The sequence below is a fragment of the Gasterosteus aculeatus genome, chromosome 20 (genome assembly GCF_964276395.1).
Source record: "Gasterosteus aculeatus chromosome 20, fGasAcu3.hap1.1, whole genome shotgun sequence".
Taxonomy (NCBI): Eukaryota; Metazoa; Chordata; class Actinopteri; order Perciformes; family Gasterosteidae; genus Gasterosteus; species Gasterosteus aculeatus.
In genome coordinates, this window is record NC_135707.1 from 15,378,317 (window position 1) to 15,398,429 (window position 20,113).

The 20,113-nt window shown below is 47.5% G+C and overlaps 1 protein-coding gene across 1 annotated transcript in view; it reads left to right on the forward strand.

The window, feature by feature from the left end:
• Window positions 1–17,104, forward strand: part of znf407 (zinc finger protein 407) — a 119,284-nt gene extending 102,180 nt beyond the window's left edge. Inside the window, exon 10 of the mRNA XM_078095351.1 lies at window positions 15,706–17,104. Coding sequence (XP_077951477.1) covers window positions 15,706–16,520 — 815 coding nt within the window. The 3' untranslated portion in view covers window positions 16,521–17,104. The remainder of the gene's footprint in view (window positions 1–15,705) is intronic.
• The last annotated feature ends 3,009 nt before the right edge of the window (window positions 17,105–20,113 follow it).

Below are 20,113 nucleotides of genomic sequence, written 5' to 3' on the forward strand. Positions count from 1 at the left end.
CCCGACTCGCCACCCAGCTGATAGCGGCGTCGCACCAGGGATTGATAAGTTGATACTAAAAGCTCTTTGTTTGAGGAGCCTCCCGGAGTGAGAGAAAAACACCACCTGCTTGCCATAGAGAGACGAGAGCACTCACACACACACACACACACACACACACACTGAATACATGCGTCACTCTGTGCACAAGCTCAGTCAACATTTGACAGTTAAGTCAAACCTTACGGCAGCCTGTAATTTCTACAGTATGATCGGGCCAACTATACATTAATATGAAAACCAGATGATTGATTTGAACACGTGTTCTGCAGGATGAAGGGATGTCCGACCTCAAGTAATTGACATTAATTATATAGAAGCTGGCTATCGAGCTAAACTAAAGCTGGTGTTGCTGCATATATTTTGATGCTGGACTATTCACATAATATATATTGCACAGATACTGCATAAGTAAACATTCAAAAGAGCCCTAGTTGGTATATTTGTAGGTAAAGGTAAAGATGTGAAAGAAAAGCAAAGCCAATAACTGGTAATAAGAGATCGCAGCTATAATGCCATCATGTTTTCCTTAAGTTTATAAACTTGCTGCCTTTAGTTGAGGAGGGCAAGGAAGGCCCGGCCATGGCAACTGTCCCAAGCTAAACTTTTCCCAAATAAAGACACATATTTTTAGGGAAAGGGAACACCCGCCGATATTGGCCATTAAATCATATTTTTGTTTATTCAAAGTCCATATGACCGGTAATTCCAGTTTTTTCTAGTTTTATTCTAGTCTTTTAACATCCCCTCAGTGAGTCCACATGACCCCTGTGGGAATAAGGTCAGTTTACATAAAGCTCAAACATGGCTCATGTTGCCATAGCGCCTGCTTGGATAGCAGTGTGCTGTCCAATGAGGTGCCATATGTTGTCCCCAGCCGAGTGGTCTTTTTTACTGCCGGGCTTCGGGTCTTTGGAGAGCTCTTCCACCTCCGCCCTCTGCTGCCGACGCCTCGGCGTAACGGACCGCACACACACACACACACACATCAAGGGATGGCCGCCTGTCACTCTGTTAGTCCTCACGTGAGACGTTGACAGCAGCTGTTGCTGTAGTTCACCCTACTTCATAAGCTTGCACGTCAGTGTGTGCATATATGATTATGTGTGTGTGTGTGTGTGTGTGTGTGTGTGTGTGTGTGTGTGTGTGTGTGTGTGTGTGTGTGTGTGTGTGTGTGCGTCTTGGTGCCATATGTCTCTTTTCCCAGATACAACATCAGATTGGCTGCAGGAAGCAAAAGAGCAGAGCCAAAACAGTCAGACACTCTGCACTGCAGTCAGAGCACATGCCATTTACACCAGCACTCGGTACCAGACGGAAACGAGAAACCTAACGTTGAGGAATATGTTGTTTTTATTTTTTTTTTAAACAGCGAGGCGGAGGGGGAAATATAGAAAGGTCTTTATGCATGCATGTGTGATCCCGTGTGGTTTTTCTAGTTCTGGACCGTGACACTTTATCCGTCCTCTATTAGAATCCCTGAATCCAAACTTGCGGTATTCAATCATTTTGATTAAAAGGCGCAGTCTCTAACAGAAGTGTTGCGAGTGGAGCTGCGCGGCGGCCCGCCACGTTTGAGAATTCATATATTTTCATAAACTTTTAACAATGTCAATGAGACACGTCTTCAATCTTTGGCCGCGCGACGGCAGGGCATTCAATCTTTCTTTAGCTTTTCGACAGAAAATTTGAATACAAGTGCAGTGTTATTAATGTGACAGTTCATATGGAGGGCTTCATGGAGGGATTTGTGAGGGATTTTTTTTTTTATTAGTTTTGGAGACACTTGAAGCAGAGAGAGAAGGAAGGGGGGAAGAAGCACGCTCTGTTAGGTCAAATGCAGCCGGAGGGCCCTTCTCCCCGTCCCCAGCTAGCGGTGACGTTAACATTTTAATTTTGCACGCCCAATTAACAGCGCTAACTAACCGGGGACATTAATTTCTGCTGCAGCTTCAATATTGGAGAAGTGAACACAATTCTTTTTCCCTATTGTGGGTCTCCTATTTATTCATCATTCTGTTTTGCACACCACCCTACTCAATTGTTCACATTGCATCGCAGTCAAATCAATATCGCCGTAATGCTGATTTATTCAGTTTCATACCTATCTGTGCTCTGACTCCGTTTTAAGTGGTTGGTTGAGTAATATGTCAGCCTGTCGTGCAATCAACAAAACCGATTTTGCTCCTGGAGTGGTTGAATCTAACCTAAACTAACTTAATTCTATTACCAATAAATAAAAAAAAGTCTTACCGATTAGATTTTTCTGTGTTTTTGCGGCGATCCCGAAGGTGACCCGGCAGCCAGTGACTGAAGCGGGACGACTTTGAGCCCCATCATCCTCATCACATTTGAATTGCTAGGAGGTTAAATTTAGCCTGATGCAGCGCATCTGATTGCCCTTGATGCTGTAAAGAGCAAACCCCGGCTAGCATGAAATGCTCCGTCAATGCCAGATCAATGTGTACATCTTGAAAATGAACGCGCGGCGGCTCCATAATCCATAACCGTGGACAGGGTGGAGCAGCGCAGCACTGTATTCAGTGTCCGTTGTCTTTGACACTTCTTTGGTGTCACGGGTGGTGCCATAGAGGCGCCTGAGAAACGGGCCAGTCGCCATTCATATAGCTTTTATTACCAGTCTCCGGTTACGAGCCATAATAATGCAGGGCATTTTACCAGCAATAACTGGGGTAGACAGGATGTCTGTCAATATGAGCATGCCCATACTTATGGGATGTCCATGTGATTGTGCTGTTACAATGTGTGTGTGTGTGTGTGTACCTGCACACCGTGTGTGGGTGCATGTGTGTGTGCGCATGTGTTTTTCTGCGTCCTGATACACAATATTTACATATATCTGTCATTTTGGAAAGTCTCATTTGTATGAATGATTCAAATAATTTGTTAAAGTTCAGATCAAAAGGTTGGTTCACCATCTCATGAAAGAGTCTCTGATCGTATCAGCAGATTATTTGGGTTTTATTTGCTCGGCTTTTGAGGCGTTCGATCCTGAGAACAAATTATAGTTGGTGACAAATAAGGCTGCGGCTTACAATCATTCTCATTGTCCATCAATCTGCCGATTATACTTCAGGTTAATCATTTGCTGTCAAATGTCAGGAAATAGTTACAAATGTCCAACCTAGTTTTAACGAAAATGTCCAGATTTGAGAGGCTGAGGAGAAGCTGGTTTTACATGTATAATTACTTAACTGAACATCCATTTATAGTTGAGCTTTTAAACTGGATTTTCAAAACATTACATTACATGTCATTTAGCTGACGCGACTTACAATAAGTGCATTCAACCATAGGGATACAAACCCAGAAGAGCAAGAAACAGGAAAGTGCAATTTCCTCAAATAAGCCAATGTACAATTTTCTATAGATGAGTGGCGTTATAAGTACAGCTTAAGTGCTACAATGTGTTCAAACCTGTTCAAATGAAACAAAAACTGTCTTCAATTGAATGTGAAACTGCGTCCAAACTTTTGAGCGTTACTTTATGTGTTTTTGTAGTTCTGGCGGACAGACACATTCCACATATGCTACGAGAATGACCCATTTTTTGTTGCGAGGCCTTCGCCAAATATCCGTCTGACCTTTGTGTTCATTTCCACCTGCACCTGAGTGTTGCACGTTGTTTTTGTTGTGTTTCAACAGTACTGGGTCATGTGCGTGATCCAGTTAGCTGCACACCGTCTCGCGCAAAGCCCGGGCAGTGTATTTTTTTCGGGTTGACTTGTCGGACCCTCCCCTGCTCCGGGCCGAGTGTCTCTCCGCCCTGGCGGCGCATCGCCGGCCTGTTGTCAGGAGAATGGATGGAGTCCGTCCCCCCCCAGCCAAAACCTGGCCAGACACCGAGCGCTAACCCGCCGGATAACAGATAGACACAGACACCCCGCTTCCCTTCTGGGGATTCCAAAAGGAGCCGTTCGGAGTCTGTCCGTGTGTTGTGTGTGTGTATGCACGTGTGTGTGTGTGTGTTTCCGTGGTCGTTTGTAACCCTGGCACTCTCATAGCACCTGCTGCCCGGCCCAGGCAGCCTCGTAATGATGCAGACTGATGATGTTAATAAGAAGAGGTACCCCCCTCGGCTACGGAGCTCGGGCGCGACACACACACGGCCCACCTAGACACACAAACACAAACGCACAAATATGCATACATGGGCACAAACTAAAGACGAATGCACACGTGAGTGAGTTCATTGCCACGCGCCCACAGTGCGTCGCCTCCTCGAGTGTTCAGCAAGCTTTTGGCGTGTTTTTTTTTTTTTTTTTCTGAGGTGGGAGGCGTCTGAGCCGAGAAACACTGCCTCCCTATCTGTTCAGAGATACAGAAGTAATAATGGAAATAAAAATGTGTTAGCGCGTGCGGTGGAAATCTTTCCGCTGGAAGGTGAAAAAGGGGAATTATCACATATAGCGATGTCTTCACGCATGTAGCAATACTCTGTCTCTTTTTATTTAAGAGATAAACATCAGTAATTGGTGGTAGGTGTACAGTTTCTAGTCCGTATTCGCCACAGGTACATGTATACAACCGTTTTAATCTGTGTGTGCGTGCGTGCGTGTGTGTGTGTGTGCGTGTGCGTGCGCGGCGGTTTCACAGGATTCGGATGTTTGTTCTCGAGAGCTTAATCTCTCCTCTCAGTCGTGATGCCGCTGTGTAGTAAAAGCTGGCTGCTGGCCGCCTTGTGCACAGGTTGGTAGTTACTTTATTTCTCCCTTCCGCAGTGTCTTCTATTTCATTTTGCCTCGCAATCCGGAAGAATTGATGGAGTCGCTGTGTTTATTCCGGCAATGTCAGCACACAAACACTCTCTCTCGCTCTGTCTGTCTGTCTCTCTCTCTGTTTCTCCCCCTCTCTCTCTCTCTAGCGAGGTAAACATATTTTGCAGAAAAGCTGACGGAGAGCTTGTTTTAACAACCTCAAGGTCAGCAAGTCAAAGCGCACTGTCGTCGCGCCAGCCTCGATGTATGTCGGGGGCCTCTGTGCGCGCGTGTGTTACAACAGAACGGCCCCTCCGTGGCAGATTTATACTTCAGCGTGCACCTTCAATAATTCAATAACTGCGCCCGTGTCTCCTCCGCGCCTCCCAGTGTCATTATAGAGCAGCGCTAAACGCCAGCAGGCCCGGTCCTTCTCTCCGCCGGTGTGTCTCTACTGCTGAGCCTCAGCACGCTCACTACGTGTCCACGCACACTTGTGCGCGAGTGTCGGTGCGCCTCTGCCGCCCCACTTTCCGTCAAGCTCCCCACAGCTAAGCGGGCTGCAAAGGTTGCTGAACCGGTCGCTATCTTCGTCACATTAGTACATTTCCGTCCAGATCCTTTTTCCCCCGAACCTCTGTGGCGACCAGAGTCGCACTCATCCGGCTCCGCTGCTCCCTCACCTCCTCCATGGCCTGTCGATGCCTCCTCCCCCGCGGTGCGAGGCGGCTTTAACCCCCCTGCCCGGCCTCCTAGCCCTGCTTAGCTGCATGCTGGAAACCCGTGACTCCTTCAATCTCTCCCATCGATCCAGCTCCCTTTTTCTGTTGCTATGTGCTTCAACCCCTCTCTGACCCCTCCTCTGCTGCCTCACAGCGCTGTCTGGTAATGTGCCCCGTGCAATGCCCTCCCCTTGCTTGCTTGCCTGTGTGTGTGTGTGTGTGTTTGCCACTGACCTGAGTGATGAGTGGTGACCCTCTGGCTGGCGCCTGGCATCCTCCTCACTCCTATTGATTAGATCTGAGGTTTCATACAGTAGCCTCCTCACGTGACTGTCATTTGCTGTGTCTCCTCTGTCTCCAACGTATCTCGTGCACACACACACACACACACACATTCATTTAGTCACTTATGAAGCACGCGTGTATTGCTAATGAACGCGAAAAGAGGTCAGAGGACAAGATTCCCCATTGCATGTATGAACACACACAGGCATCCTGGAAAATGACTTTTAATTAACAGACAACAGATGCGCCATGCTAACTGCTTTTATAATTTAGCTTTTAGCCACGGAGTGAGTCAGCAGCGGAGTGAAGTGCGAGCGACGGATCAGAGAGAAAGCGAGGACACAGCTGTCGATGGTAATATACGTCTTGCGGTTTGATCTGATTTGATGGAGTGCGATCTGCGAGACTTTGATTTCTCAACGTGCCAGGTCGCTTCCTGCCCTCACAGCCGTTGGTAAACAGCGTCCTCAGGAAAAAGCTAGACCGGTGTGTGTGTGTGTGTGTGTGTGTGTGTGTGTGTGTGTGCGTGTGTGTGTACACGTGTGCTTGTGTGTGCCTCTTCCACTCAGTCTTTGCCACAGTAATGCTCAGGTTAAGTGTAGTTGCAGGCTATTATACATCATTAGGGTAAGTAAGGCTCAGGCAGCGCGGCAAGAGAAATGGACTCTTTCTGTTGCTTCATTCCTCACAGGCCATAGCTGAAATAGCACCTGATGTCACACACACACACACACACACACACACACACACACACACACGTGTGCTCGTACAAGGGCACAAACTGCTGCACACAGCAAGCAGCTATCCACTTATCCAGCCAGTCAGTCACAAATCACTCCGTCAATCAGGTGGTTTATAGAGACTAAAGTCTCCTGATCGCTGCTAGAAGTCAGTCAAGCACGCCACTCTACTTTCTTAATGGATAGATGTGAGTGTTTTATTGCGTTTTCACATTTTATGATACATGTTAACACCAACCACACTGGATCTAAGCAGCCAGTGGGACGTATAGGAAGCTGTAAATCCCGGGGCATTGCCAAGTAATGAATTCAACGTTTTTGTTGGTACCATTTTTTTTCTTCTTCTTCTTCATGCCAAAGAAAGACGAGATTTATTTTCAATCATTTTAATTTCATTAAAGTATTAAATATTAGCTGTCAGCATCTCCATCAAAAATTACAATAAAAAGGAAGTCAGCATCATCCGCCCAAAAGCCACGTGGATGAAACCCCAGGAACACACAGGGATCAAAATTGTTAGAAATAATCCCTGCTTAGTTTCTTTGCCATCTTCGAGGAAAAAAGGAAGAAGTGAATTGCCCTCTGTTGTTTGCCTGAGCTTCTTGGTATTTCCTATCCAGAGGTGCACAGTGGTGTCCTGTGCCCAGAGGATGGACCTGGCGCTGGGTGCGGAGACACGGGCCGGCTGGGTAGCAGAGCCGCAGCAACGTAAAGGTGATGGATGAACGAGGGCCGGAAAAAGACTAATTGTTCTCATTACAGAACGAATAAAAATCAATACGTCTCAAAGCGAGGGGGAGCTGGTGGTGGTCTTGAAGGGCACTGTAGTTATTGCATGGGAGTGGATTTTGTTGGAATTACAAGAGGTGGCGAAGGCTCAGTGGAACCGATCACATTTGAATGCTAATTCCGATAAAGGACAGTTAGATTAATAGATGTGGCGGTCCAGCGCTGGTCCTTCTCCAGCATAGCGCAGGCTGTGTTTAATATTGAAGTTTTTAAATGCAGTTAAATGAGAAAACACAAGGAAGAAAAAGGGAAGATATTTTCCCAATTTTTTCAAATTAAAGCAGGAAATTTCATTACCGGGGGAACGTATTTTACACAGTCAATTACAAGGTTAATACATCTTCAACATCCCCCCTTAAAGTCCTCATGTATTTGTTCAGGGATTTCGTTTTTTTATTTTAGTTTAATTGGCCCTGCAGAGGCGATGCAAAACACACATACAAACATACACCCTCGCACACAGGCACTGAAATGCAATAGATCCTGCCCATTACTTCTGTTGAGGTTAAGTCTTACTTTCTTTAATTCCAACACAGTGTATAACCGCCGGCAAAGGCACAACTTTCCACGGGTCCTGATGGGCGACCAGCCACAATGTTCACGAAACTTAAATTGTCCTCCTAAAAGTTGTGGAGAGCTGTCACAAGTCAGTCCACACAAGTGTAGCTCGACCAAACTGCATACGCACAATCTCACACACACACACACTATTTCTTCATAGCACTCCGGCAGCATATTGGCAGCAGTGTGCGTGTGTGTTGCACAAACAGACAGTGGCTCTGGTCTGGTTTCTCTCTGACACAGATGACAGCATTGTGTGCATGTGTTTCTGTGAGTGTGTGAGGACGCGCTGTGTGCTTGTGTGTACGTGAGAGCAGCTCTCACTCACATGTTGACTTTTGTGTTTGTACCTACAAAGCAACAGCATGGGAGCAGTGCTGCAACCGTGTGCACGTTTCATGTATGAAAAAATCAATCAATCAATATTCTAACTTTTTTTAAAAAGTTTTACCAAAAACTTTGCAAAAGTTTAAAAAGGAACCACAACAAGGATGAATATAAAACAAGAAGAACATCTGATAGTTGTCTCTGAATGAGTTTCTATTGAACATTTAAATTTTAAATACTGGTTTGCACCGTAACATGTCGATGCCCATCTGAGTTTCCTCCCTGCCAGGTTGTTTTCCTCTGATTTAGCTCTGTCTTGCAGCCATAGAGACACCACACCGTATGATAGAAACTCAACAGTGAAGCAAATTGGCAGAGCCACAAAGGGCGGATCGACAGCGAGAAGACAAGCTGGGAAGGAGGCGGAGTGCAGAGGAGGCAGTGTGAAAGATGGAGAGCGAGCGAGATGGAGATGATGATGGAGGGAGGGAGGGGGAGAGGGAGATAGAGGCTGTGGTGGTTTATATAACATCTCCAGGATAGTCTTTGGCATGCATCAGGGGGCTGAGCTATCAATCACTCCATCTGTGTAAAATCACGAGCCGACTCCAATATTGCTAAATATTTATACTGTCACATACGCACAGGCGCGTAGATGAAAAGAGTAATTCATTAGGGCCTTCTCAGGCCTGTCAGCCGGGAGATGGAGATTAGAGAAGCAACCTCCCACCGCGCCTGCCTCTCCTCTCACCGGGCTCCTCAGCCCTATATATAGAGCCATCAGGACGATAAACATCTGCAACGTGCCTCTGTTAGGTAAATACGCAGTAAATACGGCAGGGAGGGCCGGCGACTAAGCCAAACACACCGGTGAGTGCGCGCGTGTGTGTGTGTGGGTGTGTGTGTGTCGCATACGGGTCTGAGTGCAACGAGCACACGTTGATGTGCTGTAAGAATGTGCTCCTACTGTACTCAGAGCGCCCCTTGGTTTGAGACTTGAAACTTTCAGCCGGTTGAGAGAAATCGCGCATAATTATCTGTAGAATTTCGACATCCCCCCCAGTAAATCCACGCCAGCCGTCTGACACGGCTAATTAAAGAACGCAATCAAAGGTCCAACCTCCAGAGATTTGGGGAGGGAGAGGAAGAAGGAAGCGTGCCGAGAATGGAGGAGAGACGGGAAGGGAGGAGGAGGGAATGTGGGGAAACGGGAGTGTTGTGATCTGTGGTTTGGTTTCACATGTCAACCGTCCCTGTTTGGACGGGCGGACGAGGTCCACCAGAGAAGTCCTCTCTCCTTTCTGCTCCGCGTCAGGCCGCCGCGCTGTGATCATTTCTGACCGTCCTCTGCGCCGCAAATAGCGGCGATTTACAGCATCGTTGGGGGAAACAAGCGGCACTCCAGCGAAAAAGACTGGTGCATTAGTCATATCTGGTTAGTCGTATAGAAAGTTGAAGTGATGCAGCTTCTGGTGGCTTTTCTAGGCCACGTAATCCGTGATGTAACCCACAGTCATCAGGTGTCTCTTTTAGGCCTTTCAGCATCAGACGCCCTCTCGCTGGCAGCCCCGCTGAGGTTGGTCAGGCATCACTTTGTGCAACGGTAGCAGCCTCCCACGCGTTTTTGCTCTTCTTTTTTTTTTTGTAATCCGTAGCCAAGCAGACGAGCTGGCGGCAGGCTGCGCGTCGCGGTAGGTGACGCTGGCCGCGGCCGCGATGCAAAGCGGAGGCGCTGCATCCCGTACTAACTGTCCCGGCTGGCCGAGCCTTCGCTCTTTAGCCGGCTTCTTCATTTGAAAATCCCCTCCATCTGGTCCTCCTGGAAGTGGTGAGCACGGTTGGCTTATTTATTATTCCCTGGGAGTACGTTTTAAACTCATGGAGTCCATTACGGCTCCTAATCTCCAACAGAATCCTGTTTTAGTTCCTCAAAACGGGTTTCTGCGTGTCCCCTCCTTCTCTCTGGAAAGAATCAGTAGGTGTAGTGGGAAGGTTTACCCCACGAGTGTGTTTTTTTTATTTGCCCTTTCACCTTTCTCTCTCTCTCTCTCTTAATCCCTCCGTCTCTTTCCTTCCTTCTCGGGGCCCTGTGGACATGAGGTAGATAGAGTCTGTGTGGACCAGGTTATACACACACGGGGTCAACCTCAGTCAGCAGAAAAAGAGCTGACAGCAGGACACTGACCTGTGTTCCCTCTGACCACTAAGTGTGTGTGTGTGTGTGTGTGTGTGCTCACCTTTTGAGCCTTTCCCAGCTCAATCTATACAAGACTAGAATGTGTTTCATTGTTCAGGATTTGGGGTGATATGTGACGATGAGTCTGTCTTTTTATGTTCCAGTGAATAATTGTAATAATAGTGATAAGAAATCCACCGCTGGATACTTCCCCCTGACACATGTGGGTCGGTTTAGCTTAAGTATTATTTTAGATTTTCCTCTTGTTTACGTCTACACCCGCTAGGGATTTCCTGTCTGAGGGTCCTACGCACAGTGTTTTACTTTTACTTCTTTTTTTTTCAACTGTTCAGAAATGCGTTTCAAAGGCATTTTAAACATTGTGCTACGTCAAGCGACGGGCGTAAATAACGGCGCAGATTATGTTAAAGTCATTCCCTCTTTCTTGAGCTTCCAACTGGAGTCAAAGATGCATTAATATCGGCCCGCTGTCAGTCCGTGCCCTCGTTCTCTCCTGTTTATTTGTCCTTGGGGTGTGTTCAGTGCGTCTCCATCTCTCTCCCTGCCCGGTCCCCCCGGTGTCAATCTGGCTGCTGTATAATTGGTTGTTTTTCGGTCAGCCGCCCTGTCCTCCCTGCCGTTGATTCATGGCGTTGGGAAAGGTGACAGTAGCGTCTGTCCCTACCAGACAAAGTAGAGCCATCACCAGCCAGACCCCAGCTGACCTGCTAGTTTGCACACACACACACACACACACACACACACAGGCAGACAAGCGCACACACACGCAGGTAGGAAACACATGCAGCTTTAGCCTGAGGCCTCATGGGGGAGGAGAGGCAGGTAAGGTCGTCGTGTACATGGCTAAACCAAACAACATCCTAAAACACACATAAAAGGGTATAAACACATGCACATATTGATGCTGGGCTTTTTTAGCACGCAAAAAGAGTCACACTTGTTGATTCAATTGATGATGATACTTGATAACTATTACTATTAAATGTAATATATAAAGAAATAATGGAATTCACATAAACCATATATTAGATTTTATTACTATACATGTATTCACTAAAATGTAAAAATGTTTACATACCTATACGCCTATTAATAATGAACATAAGACATTAGCAGCGTGCTCAAATAAAGTTTCTTTATTTAAAAAATCACCTTTCTTAAAATAATCAGAAATGACAACTTACAAATGCCAGAAGAAAATAAAAAAACGAAGGAATCAGTAATGGAAATATTAATGAAACACACACAGGAATAAATGTGCAGACACTGAAATACTGACACACTTAGAAACGCACAAACACAAACTCTGGTGTGCAGGTTTTCCCCGCTGACCTGGATACACCCAAAACTGACACTTTATCTACTTAGCAGTGTCACCTTCAAAAGCCTGCACCAGTCTCTCACACACACACACACACACACACACACACACACAAATACTCCCACAAACAACAGCTGTATGTGTGTCAGGTTTAGCGGTCTCCATCATGCTCTTCTAAAGGCCGCTGCTTCATATCTCTAATTGAAGGTAATCGGCTCATAAAAAGGTTTTGTGCCGTAGTTGAGAATTGATCATAAGCTGTGGCTTTTTCACGGTGCTGCAACTGACCTTGTAATTCATTGGGGGAGCGCGGTTTATTTTTCCCCCTCTGGTTTATTTGACCTGCTTCTAGTGTCTATACAGGATTCATTCCTTGTGTTTTTCATGTTCGTCTCTGAGCCAATTCAGGACCTGGTGTTTTTCACACGTAGACTGAGATGAGGCTTGAATTTACGTTTAGCGATCTCACCCAAAGCGATGTCCTCACAAGTGCAACAACATGTAGCCCTGCGTGTGTGTGCGTGTGTGTGTGTGTGTGTGTGTGTGTGTGTGTGTGTGTGTGTGTGTGCGTGCGTGCTGGCCCGATCGCACATGCATGTGCAAGTGAGCTTATATTTGCAGCGAGCTGACCTGTGTTACCGCCAGTGTAATTGATTGTGTGTGTGCTGGTGTCTCGGTGTTAAGGTTAATTTCTCTAACTGCTGGTAAGTGCTGTCTGACCGCTCCCCTGGCGGCCTCTCCGAGCCGAAGTAATGCCACTTAGAGGCCCCGGGCCCCCGCTGCCGGCCAGCCCATCGACCGGCTGATCGATAATCGCATCTGTACCGCGCGCGGAGCGGGGAAGCTCCCCCGCACCGACCTGACGCTAACACACGCCGGCTGGTGCGAGGCGGGCCCGTCGCCGCGCGCACACACGGGGAGCAAACTGCGGTGCGGGGAGCACCGAGGGGTCGTCGGGGAGGTTCCAGAGGAGTCTGCGGCCGCATGTCGGTCTCATTTGGTGCTCTGCTGTATGCCCATGCAGAGCGGGCAGGGCGATCCCCCCCAGATGTTGTTTTGATCCCAAACAAAGCAGAATATAGAATAAAGGAAATGCATTAGACAATTGGATGGTTTTCTATCATTGTCACGACAATCGTTTGCATCCCGGCCTGATCTTTAAAAAAAACGAATCGCTGCACCTGCCAGCGGACATCTGAAAGGAAGGCTGTGCTTTGCGTTTGGCATTTGATTTATTGTGAAATGCGACTACAAGATTTGTCTTTTTATCCTGATATCCTTTTTATGAACGCGTATCCCTCTCCCCCCTCCACTTTCTCATAGTTCTGGCACACGTCATATATTTAACTGAATTGCGTCCACACACCTCTGCACAATGTCTGAACCAGAATCAATTCAAGTTCACCGAAGTCAAATTCTCCGACATATGAGCTCTGTGCACATTTCTTATTAGTCATTGATTCAGTTTTTTAATTCAAGACTTTCCTGTATTCTGAAAAATCCCAATGACATCACCGCCCGTCCCCGCATCCTTTTCCCCCTCCCGTTGTTTTATTCCTCTCAGGGAGCCTCCATCTTGTTTCAGATCACAGCCAATAAAGCAGCCTGCCTCTCCCTCCGTCTCTCTCCCTCGCTCGCACTTCCTGTTAAAGGAATCAGTCAGTCAGAACACTCAAAACACATATTAAACAGGCATCAGCCTCTCGCCGGGGCCAAATCACGCTGTTCAAATGTTGTTCTTCCACCGGGAGCGCAGGACAACTCAAGAGATGGGATCTGCAACATTAACTTGATTCACGGCGGCAGCGACTGAGTGACACTCCATAAACCTCAGCGGGCCGCCGCCCGGTTCCCGCCGCCGGCGCCCCGCGGCTAATGTGACACACGCTAGCAGCCGCACCACCCCCACAAGCACCGCACACACATCTATAAAAAGGGAGCGCAGGCAGGGACCGGTATGTACATACATAATAGGTATCGCAGCGACCTCAGCGCCCCCGCCCGCATATCGACACATGCGCACGACGGTCATCCAGAGAGGCCCCTCCATGCGCTCATGCATTAACAGATATTCGGCACAAACTGGCAAAAAGAAATGGCAGATTTACTAAACTGATCCTACACATCCAGTCATGATTTGTTTGCTAACATGCCCTCTCTCTTTTAAAACACACACAGAGGAACAGTTTTTATGGTAATCCAGCAGAAACTGCACATCCATTGAGTTCTCGTCCTCCACAGCCGACCTCTCGGCGTAGGCAGTTCGCATGGGCCCCGTGGCTCCGTGTGAACAGGTAACCTCAGAGCGCCGGTCGACGGGGCCGACTCCCTCCACACACTAACTACCGGGCTCGTCACTCTGGACACAAATTGTAGAGTGCGAGTGGATATTTACTACACTGAGCGCGGCGTCACGGGGAGTCGTTCGTTCATTTGCCGGAGCAACAAGGCGCATTGTTTCCCTTCTGCTATGTAGATATGGAGGGAGCGCTGTGCAGCAGACGCGCCGAAGAGGAACAGAGATTCACGTAGTGAGAGAAGAGACTGAGCGAGTTCGAGGTGTGCCGACAAATCCCGCAGGCGGAACTAAAGTGTTGTAGATCGCTTTGTGCTAGAATGCAAAAATGTAGCCTCGATTACGATCCAAAGAAGGCTGCAGAGTCCCTCGCTCTTAACAAGGGCCTGGCCTGATCGCCCCGTCTTTCCTCTGCACCCAAAAGGAAACCGCTCCAGAGTTTGCAGTTACTGCTCTTACCAGGTTTGAGAGTGAGAGGGTGAAAAGAGCTCAATCCTCAGAAGGAAATCGTCCTGTCTGTCTATCTGCACTTAACGTGAACTCTTCCACCTTTCTGCACAGTCTTTGTGGGCAGAGAACTGGAAAAAAAAGGCAGTGCTTTGTCCAGATTGTAAGAGTAAGAGTGTATCGGACCCGGCCTTCACTCCTAAAACATTAAACGGTAGCAATCAAAAGTTTGGACAGATTATCGAAAGTGTGTCCAAACTTTTGACTGGTACTGCAATCTTAATCATTCCTTTCCTCCATGTGCAGCTTTGCACTATTCTGGAAGTGGATCCGCGGCCGACTGCGGTCGCCAAAGGGTCAGTGGTCACTGCCCACCTTTCCAACGGGGGCGAGAGGGAACGCCAGCTGGCTGTGTGCAAGCGTTCACGCTGACCGGAGCACCGCCGGGGTCAGACGCACAACGGCGGTCAACCTCGCGAGTGCAGCACATTCAATGTCAGGGGGAGATACAGGGGGAATGTAATGATCGATGGGTTGTGTGGTGTGAGATCTGTATGATCTCCACACCACCCTGTGTGTGTGTGTAGGGGGGGGGGGAGTAAACAAAGAGAGGTTTTGAATATTTACTTGAAATTGTCGCAGAATCTGCAAGCTTCCGAGTGGAATTTGGGTTCCCTCTTTGACAATAGTATTCATATTTGTGTGCAGTATTTCTACTTTAAGTTCATTTGTGCACGGAAGCAGAGGCGTGAACAGAGTCCCCTCCTCACTGTCTCAAAGTCCCATTCTCTGCATGGATTAGCCTAACACTGTTCCTATCACCTTGGAAACGCCATGGCAACCTGTGATCGGAGAGGGCACAGTGTGGCTCAATTAGCACCAGTCGTATCTCACCGCACTCGTCTAATATCTCCATATTCTGTCTCCCTTCATGGATTAAGTGACAAAAATATGCAAAGTGTTGCGTCACCTTTTATATCAACTCCTTTATTTCTTCCCCCTTCTCGCTCTTTGTCACAGTGACGGGTGCACGAACACAATAAACTCAACCGTTGTTATAGAACATTAAGAGTATGAATTTGCGGTCCTGTATGTGCAGTTTGTTTTTGAATCTTGCCGCTAAACATCACACATTCCTTCTGTTCTTTCTTTCTTCCTCATGCATATAACGCGTGCAGAGACAAAAGGAGGCTTCATGGCCCTCACCTTCCTACTCAGTATAATGCCAATAGTGAAACCAAACATGTGTCTGTGTCCCCACAGGTATCGTGTCCAAGTCTTTCGAGTGCCGGCTGAAGGGTCAGGGCGCTGCGTTCGTGGAATCTGAGGCCGTGGACTCCCCCCCGCACAACAAGGACTCGTCGGAGGCGTCTGTCCACGACGAGCAGGTCCAGCAGGTCATCATCATCCAGGGCTACAGCGACGAGGAGGTCACCATCGACCAGGCCCTGGAGGAGTCGGCCGCCGCCACCTTGCAGACGCTGGCCATGGCCGGCCAGGTGGCCGAGGTGCTCCACATCACCGAGGACGGACAGTTCATAGCCTCGGGCAGGGAGGTGGCGTCGGCGGGGGCCCACCTGGCCGGAGGCAGCACCCAGTACGTGGTGCTGGAGTCCGGGGAGGCCCGGAAAGAGCTGCGGGCTTTGGCCAGAAGGGGGGGGGCGAGCCACATGGTCTCGGAGTCGTCCACAGCCCTCGATGCTCTGCTCAGCGCCGTCAGCGAAATGGGCCAGCACGAGGACCACGCCCTGCGCGCCGAGGCCGCGCAGCCGGAGGTGAAGCGGGACCACGGCGCGGTGCAGGTCCTCCAGCAGGCGAGCCAGGAGGGGATGCAGGAGGTGCTGCAGCTCGCCGCCTCCCAGATGATGAAGGAAGGTCTGACCCAGGTCATCGTCAACGACGAAGGGACGCACTACATCGTGACGGAGCTGGACAACTGCACCTTGCAGGTGGAGGGAGGCGTGTATGCAGAGGCCGGGGCGGCCGACGGGGAGGTGGAGCAGGCGGAGCCGCAGGCCGGGGAAGAGATGGTGGTCTATCTGGATGGGACCCCTCACAACGTAGTGATGGAAGGCTAGCGGAGGGAGGCGCACACACACTCCACGTCTCAGTTGCCCTTCGTTCGGATGAAGCTCACATATTCCTTCATCACTTCTGTTGTCCGTTGGCTTTTGTTTCCGACGATGTTCAGTTCGGCTCCGCTGAACTCAGGTTAAACATCTTTCAGTGAGAGGGACAGTGGGGAAACTGCTTCTGGTGCCCAGTGAGTGAACTTGCAATCCTCACATCCAGCAGAACTACGTTATCCCCTAATGCCAATTTAAGGAAATTAATATATTTCCTCCGGAAATAAATGTGTTAAAATGGCTCTTTTTAACACAAGCAAAATATCTATTGTGCTTTTTTTTTTTTCTTCTAAGTCTAATTTTGACTACAACACAATTATTCATTCTTGTTTATTCTTTTCCATAGTGTGTAGAGATTATAGTATTACTAGTTATGAAACTAGTTTTTCACAAAAGAACTCCGAAATAGATCTTACAGATGATTTATATGTAATGAAACTAGTTGATAATTACGTATCAGCTGCTTGTAAGTTCCACTTTTGGGAAACCTCTATTCATTATTTGTGAAATTTCAATAAAAAGTGAGTAATTTTTAACAATTCTCTCCCGTATTTGCTGTTACTTGTCACACCACGCCCACATTTCAGCCTCAATACTGCCGTTACACGTACAGCACCGCGCGTATTGCACATATAATACGAGCCACATACATGCATCAGCTGGTGGCTCCCATCATGCCCGCTGATCACTAACACAGCCATTATCATCACCATTATCATTATCATCATCATGATCACCATCACCCTAATCGTCATCCTCTCCTCTGTCTCCCCACATCGGGCCCATTCTGTTCATTGCACGCAACCCCCCCCCCCCCCCCCTCGCCCCGCCTCACCCCCCCCCAGCACAGTGTTCAGCACTGGAGGGAGAATCAATATTCATTTAGGCCCCTACACAGGCCTGGTTCCTGATGGAGTGAGTGGGAGAGCAGTACGACGGCCGAGATACACAACGGACAACCGCTGAAAGTGGAGAGACAAAGCGCTCATTCATCAAAAGATCATCCCTCTAACGCACACACACGCACACACACACGCACAAACACAGTTCTCCGAATGCTCTTTTTTTTCCCATTCCGCAGAGATGAACACAATTTTAACCAAATTTGCGTTCACAGTGAGCATCCACACGTTGCCTGTGAGCCAAGTTTGGCCAAAAACTGTCACGTTCTCTGTTTTGGAAATCGGGTTTAGTGTCAGAATGTGGTAAGTGGCGTGTGTGAGTGGTGGTGGCAAGAAGTTCCTTTTTCAAATAGTCAATGTAGGTGGTGCTTTCTCACCTTTTTTTGGCTCACATCATGTCTCTTATCGACCAAAGAGTTCTTTTTTAAAGGTAAGAAAGGGTGGAATCAGAGTAGTGGGAGGAAAATCAGAAAGAAATGTATGATGTAGAAAAACTAGCTCTGGTTTTTTCCAATGATAATCTTTGAACCCCCCCCTCCAGATACCGATTTGTTCTGTGAAGTGGAGCCAATTGATTGAACCCGAGATGATGGTGGTTTTCTGGTGTTGAATGATTCCTCATTACAGAACTTTGAATGCGCTGTATCACATTTTATCGTTTGGTCGGCGTTTGGATATCATGCTCTTTTAATACTATAATATCTAAAATTCACATTACTGAGCTGAGTGGAGTTCGTGGCCTCCACAAACATCCGCAGTTCCCTGTGTGCTCGACAGGAATGTCCATCTGCTCATCCTACACGTCCGGCTGAGTGATTGTGTGCAGTGTTCAGCGCATCTCCACCCTGCTGCATGTCACTAATCAGGGCTGGATGGCTCATTATTAACTGCAGCAGGCCACTCCTGCGACATGGAAGGGAGAGGAATTTAGCAGCTGTCACCCAGTGATGAGTTCATTTCCTGCAGGCCGCCGCTCTGAAGAGTCCTGCTGCAGCGGACCAGAAGGCCGATGTAAACCTGCTGCTGATGCTTAATTGGAGAGCCAGAAAAGGGCAGGAGGAGGAGGAGGAGGAGGAGGGGGGGGGGGGAGGAGGGGGAGGAGGTATTAACCGTTACTTAATACTTTAAGTAACGGTTAAAAAAAGAGAAACCAGGAGGTTGTTTAGTTGGTTTCCCATGCAACACATTCAAAGCAGCTTTGTGAAGCTAGAAGTATGTCGGATGCTTTAAGTTCAAAATGCTGCTCACTATTTCTACATCGTAGCCATGATTGAATGAAAAGGGATAACAAAGGAGGGTGGACATATTATCCAAAATAAATACTAACGTTGTGTTGAGTGTGACCAAAATAGGTGGAAAAGGAGCCGTACCAGCTTAGAACGTGATGCTGTGAGCGTTGTGTTTTCAGCTGTTCTGCCCTCCACAGCCTGAAAGGTCAATCAAAGCACGTCTCGCAAACACTCCTCCTCTTAACGGTTCCTTTGTGTCTCCATTTTACCTCCAGTGAACTAACTCAACAAATAGAAAGGATTACAGTCATAAATAACAGACTTTTCTTTTGTGATGATGTGCTTTTATTTTTATGATAATAGCTAAATCTTAATTTAATAAGTAGCTACTTTGTTTCTACTCAATATGTAAAACATCTACTTTGTTTCTACAGAGAGTTACTATTATTTTTCACCGAGAAAAGAAGGTTAGTCTGTTTAATAGTTAGTTTTTTTTATTACTCACTCACATATGGAAAACAGGTTTATTTTAATGATATATGGACTTATGTAAAGTTTGCAAAACGTATTTTGTCAGAGCAATTTAAATATTTGGGTGTATGCAATTTGAACAAGAATGACAAATAATTAGTAGAATGTGACGCATTTGCTTTTAGTCTCATTATAACATCACGATGATCTTGTATGATACCGTACGACATCTTTGAAATATGAAGGAAAACAGAACCGAGACTATAAGCCTGTTTTTGAAGTGGCGGTCAGGTCTTTTATCGAGTGAGGCGGTCCAGTGACTCCAGTGGACGGTGGGACTCCCAGCTCGGTTCCCAGGAACTCTGATCTGTCTCTGAAACAGCTGGATGGACCTGGAGGCATCTGCTTCGTGGTAGGTTCATCCCAGTCACGTGGATTGGCTCCAACTCAAACACACTGCATACTGTGATCCCGGTTTCCCCTTTCATTCCCCACAGACTGACTTGGAAGTACTAAAGTGTGGAGACATCCCACATGTGGACAAACACACAAAACGACTTAACTATACCGAGCTTCTCTGTGGTTTAGAGATGCTTTTGTTTCTCAAATCCATTTAAGTGTTGCATCTGTTTACCATTCAAAGACGAGTTGCATTCTACTGGAATCACAGTTGTCGTGTTTAAGTTTATTGCGCTCTGACTATCCTCCCGTCGAAGTCCTGACAAGCTTTTATGGGTACGTACCCATAAAAGCTTGTAAAAGTTCCACGTGGTTCTGGCATCTTGCAGGCGGAACAGCTGGTGCTAAAAAGATTCTTGTTCTCTGTTTGTTGTTCCTCTGAGTTTGTACCCTATGGTTGAATGCACTGTACTTTTACTTTGTGCAGGATATTTACTTGTAATGTGGTACTTTTACGTTGTGGCACTGCTGCACTGGGTGGACT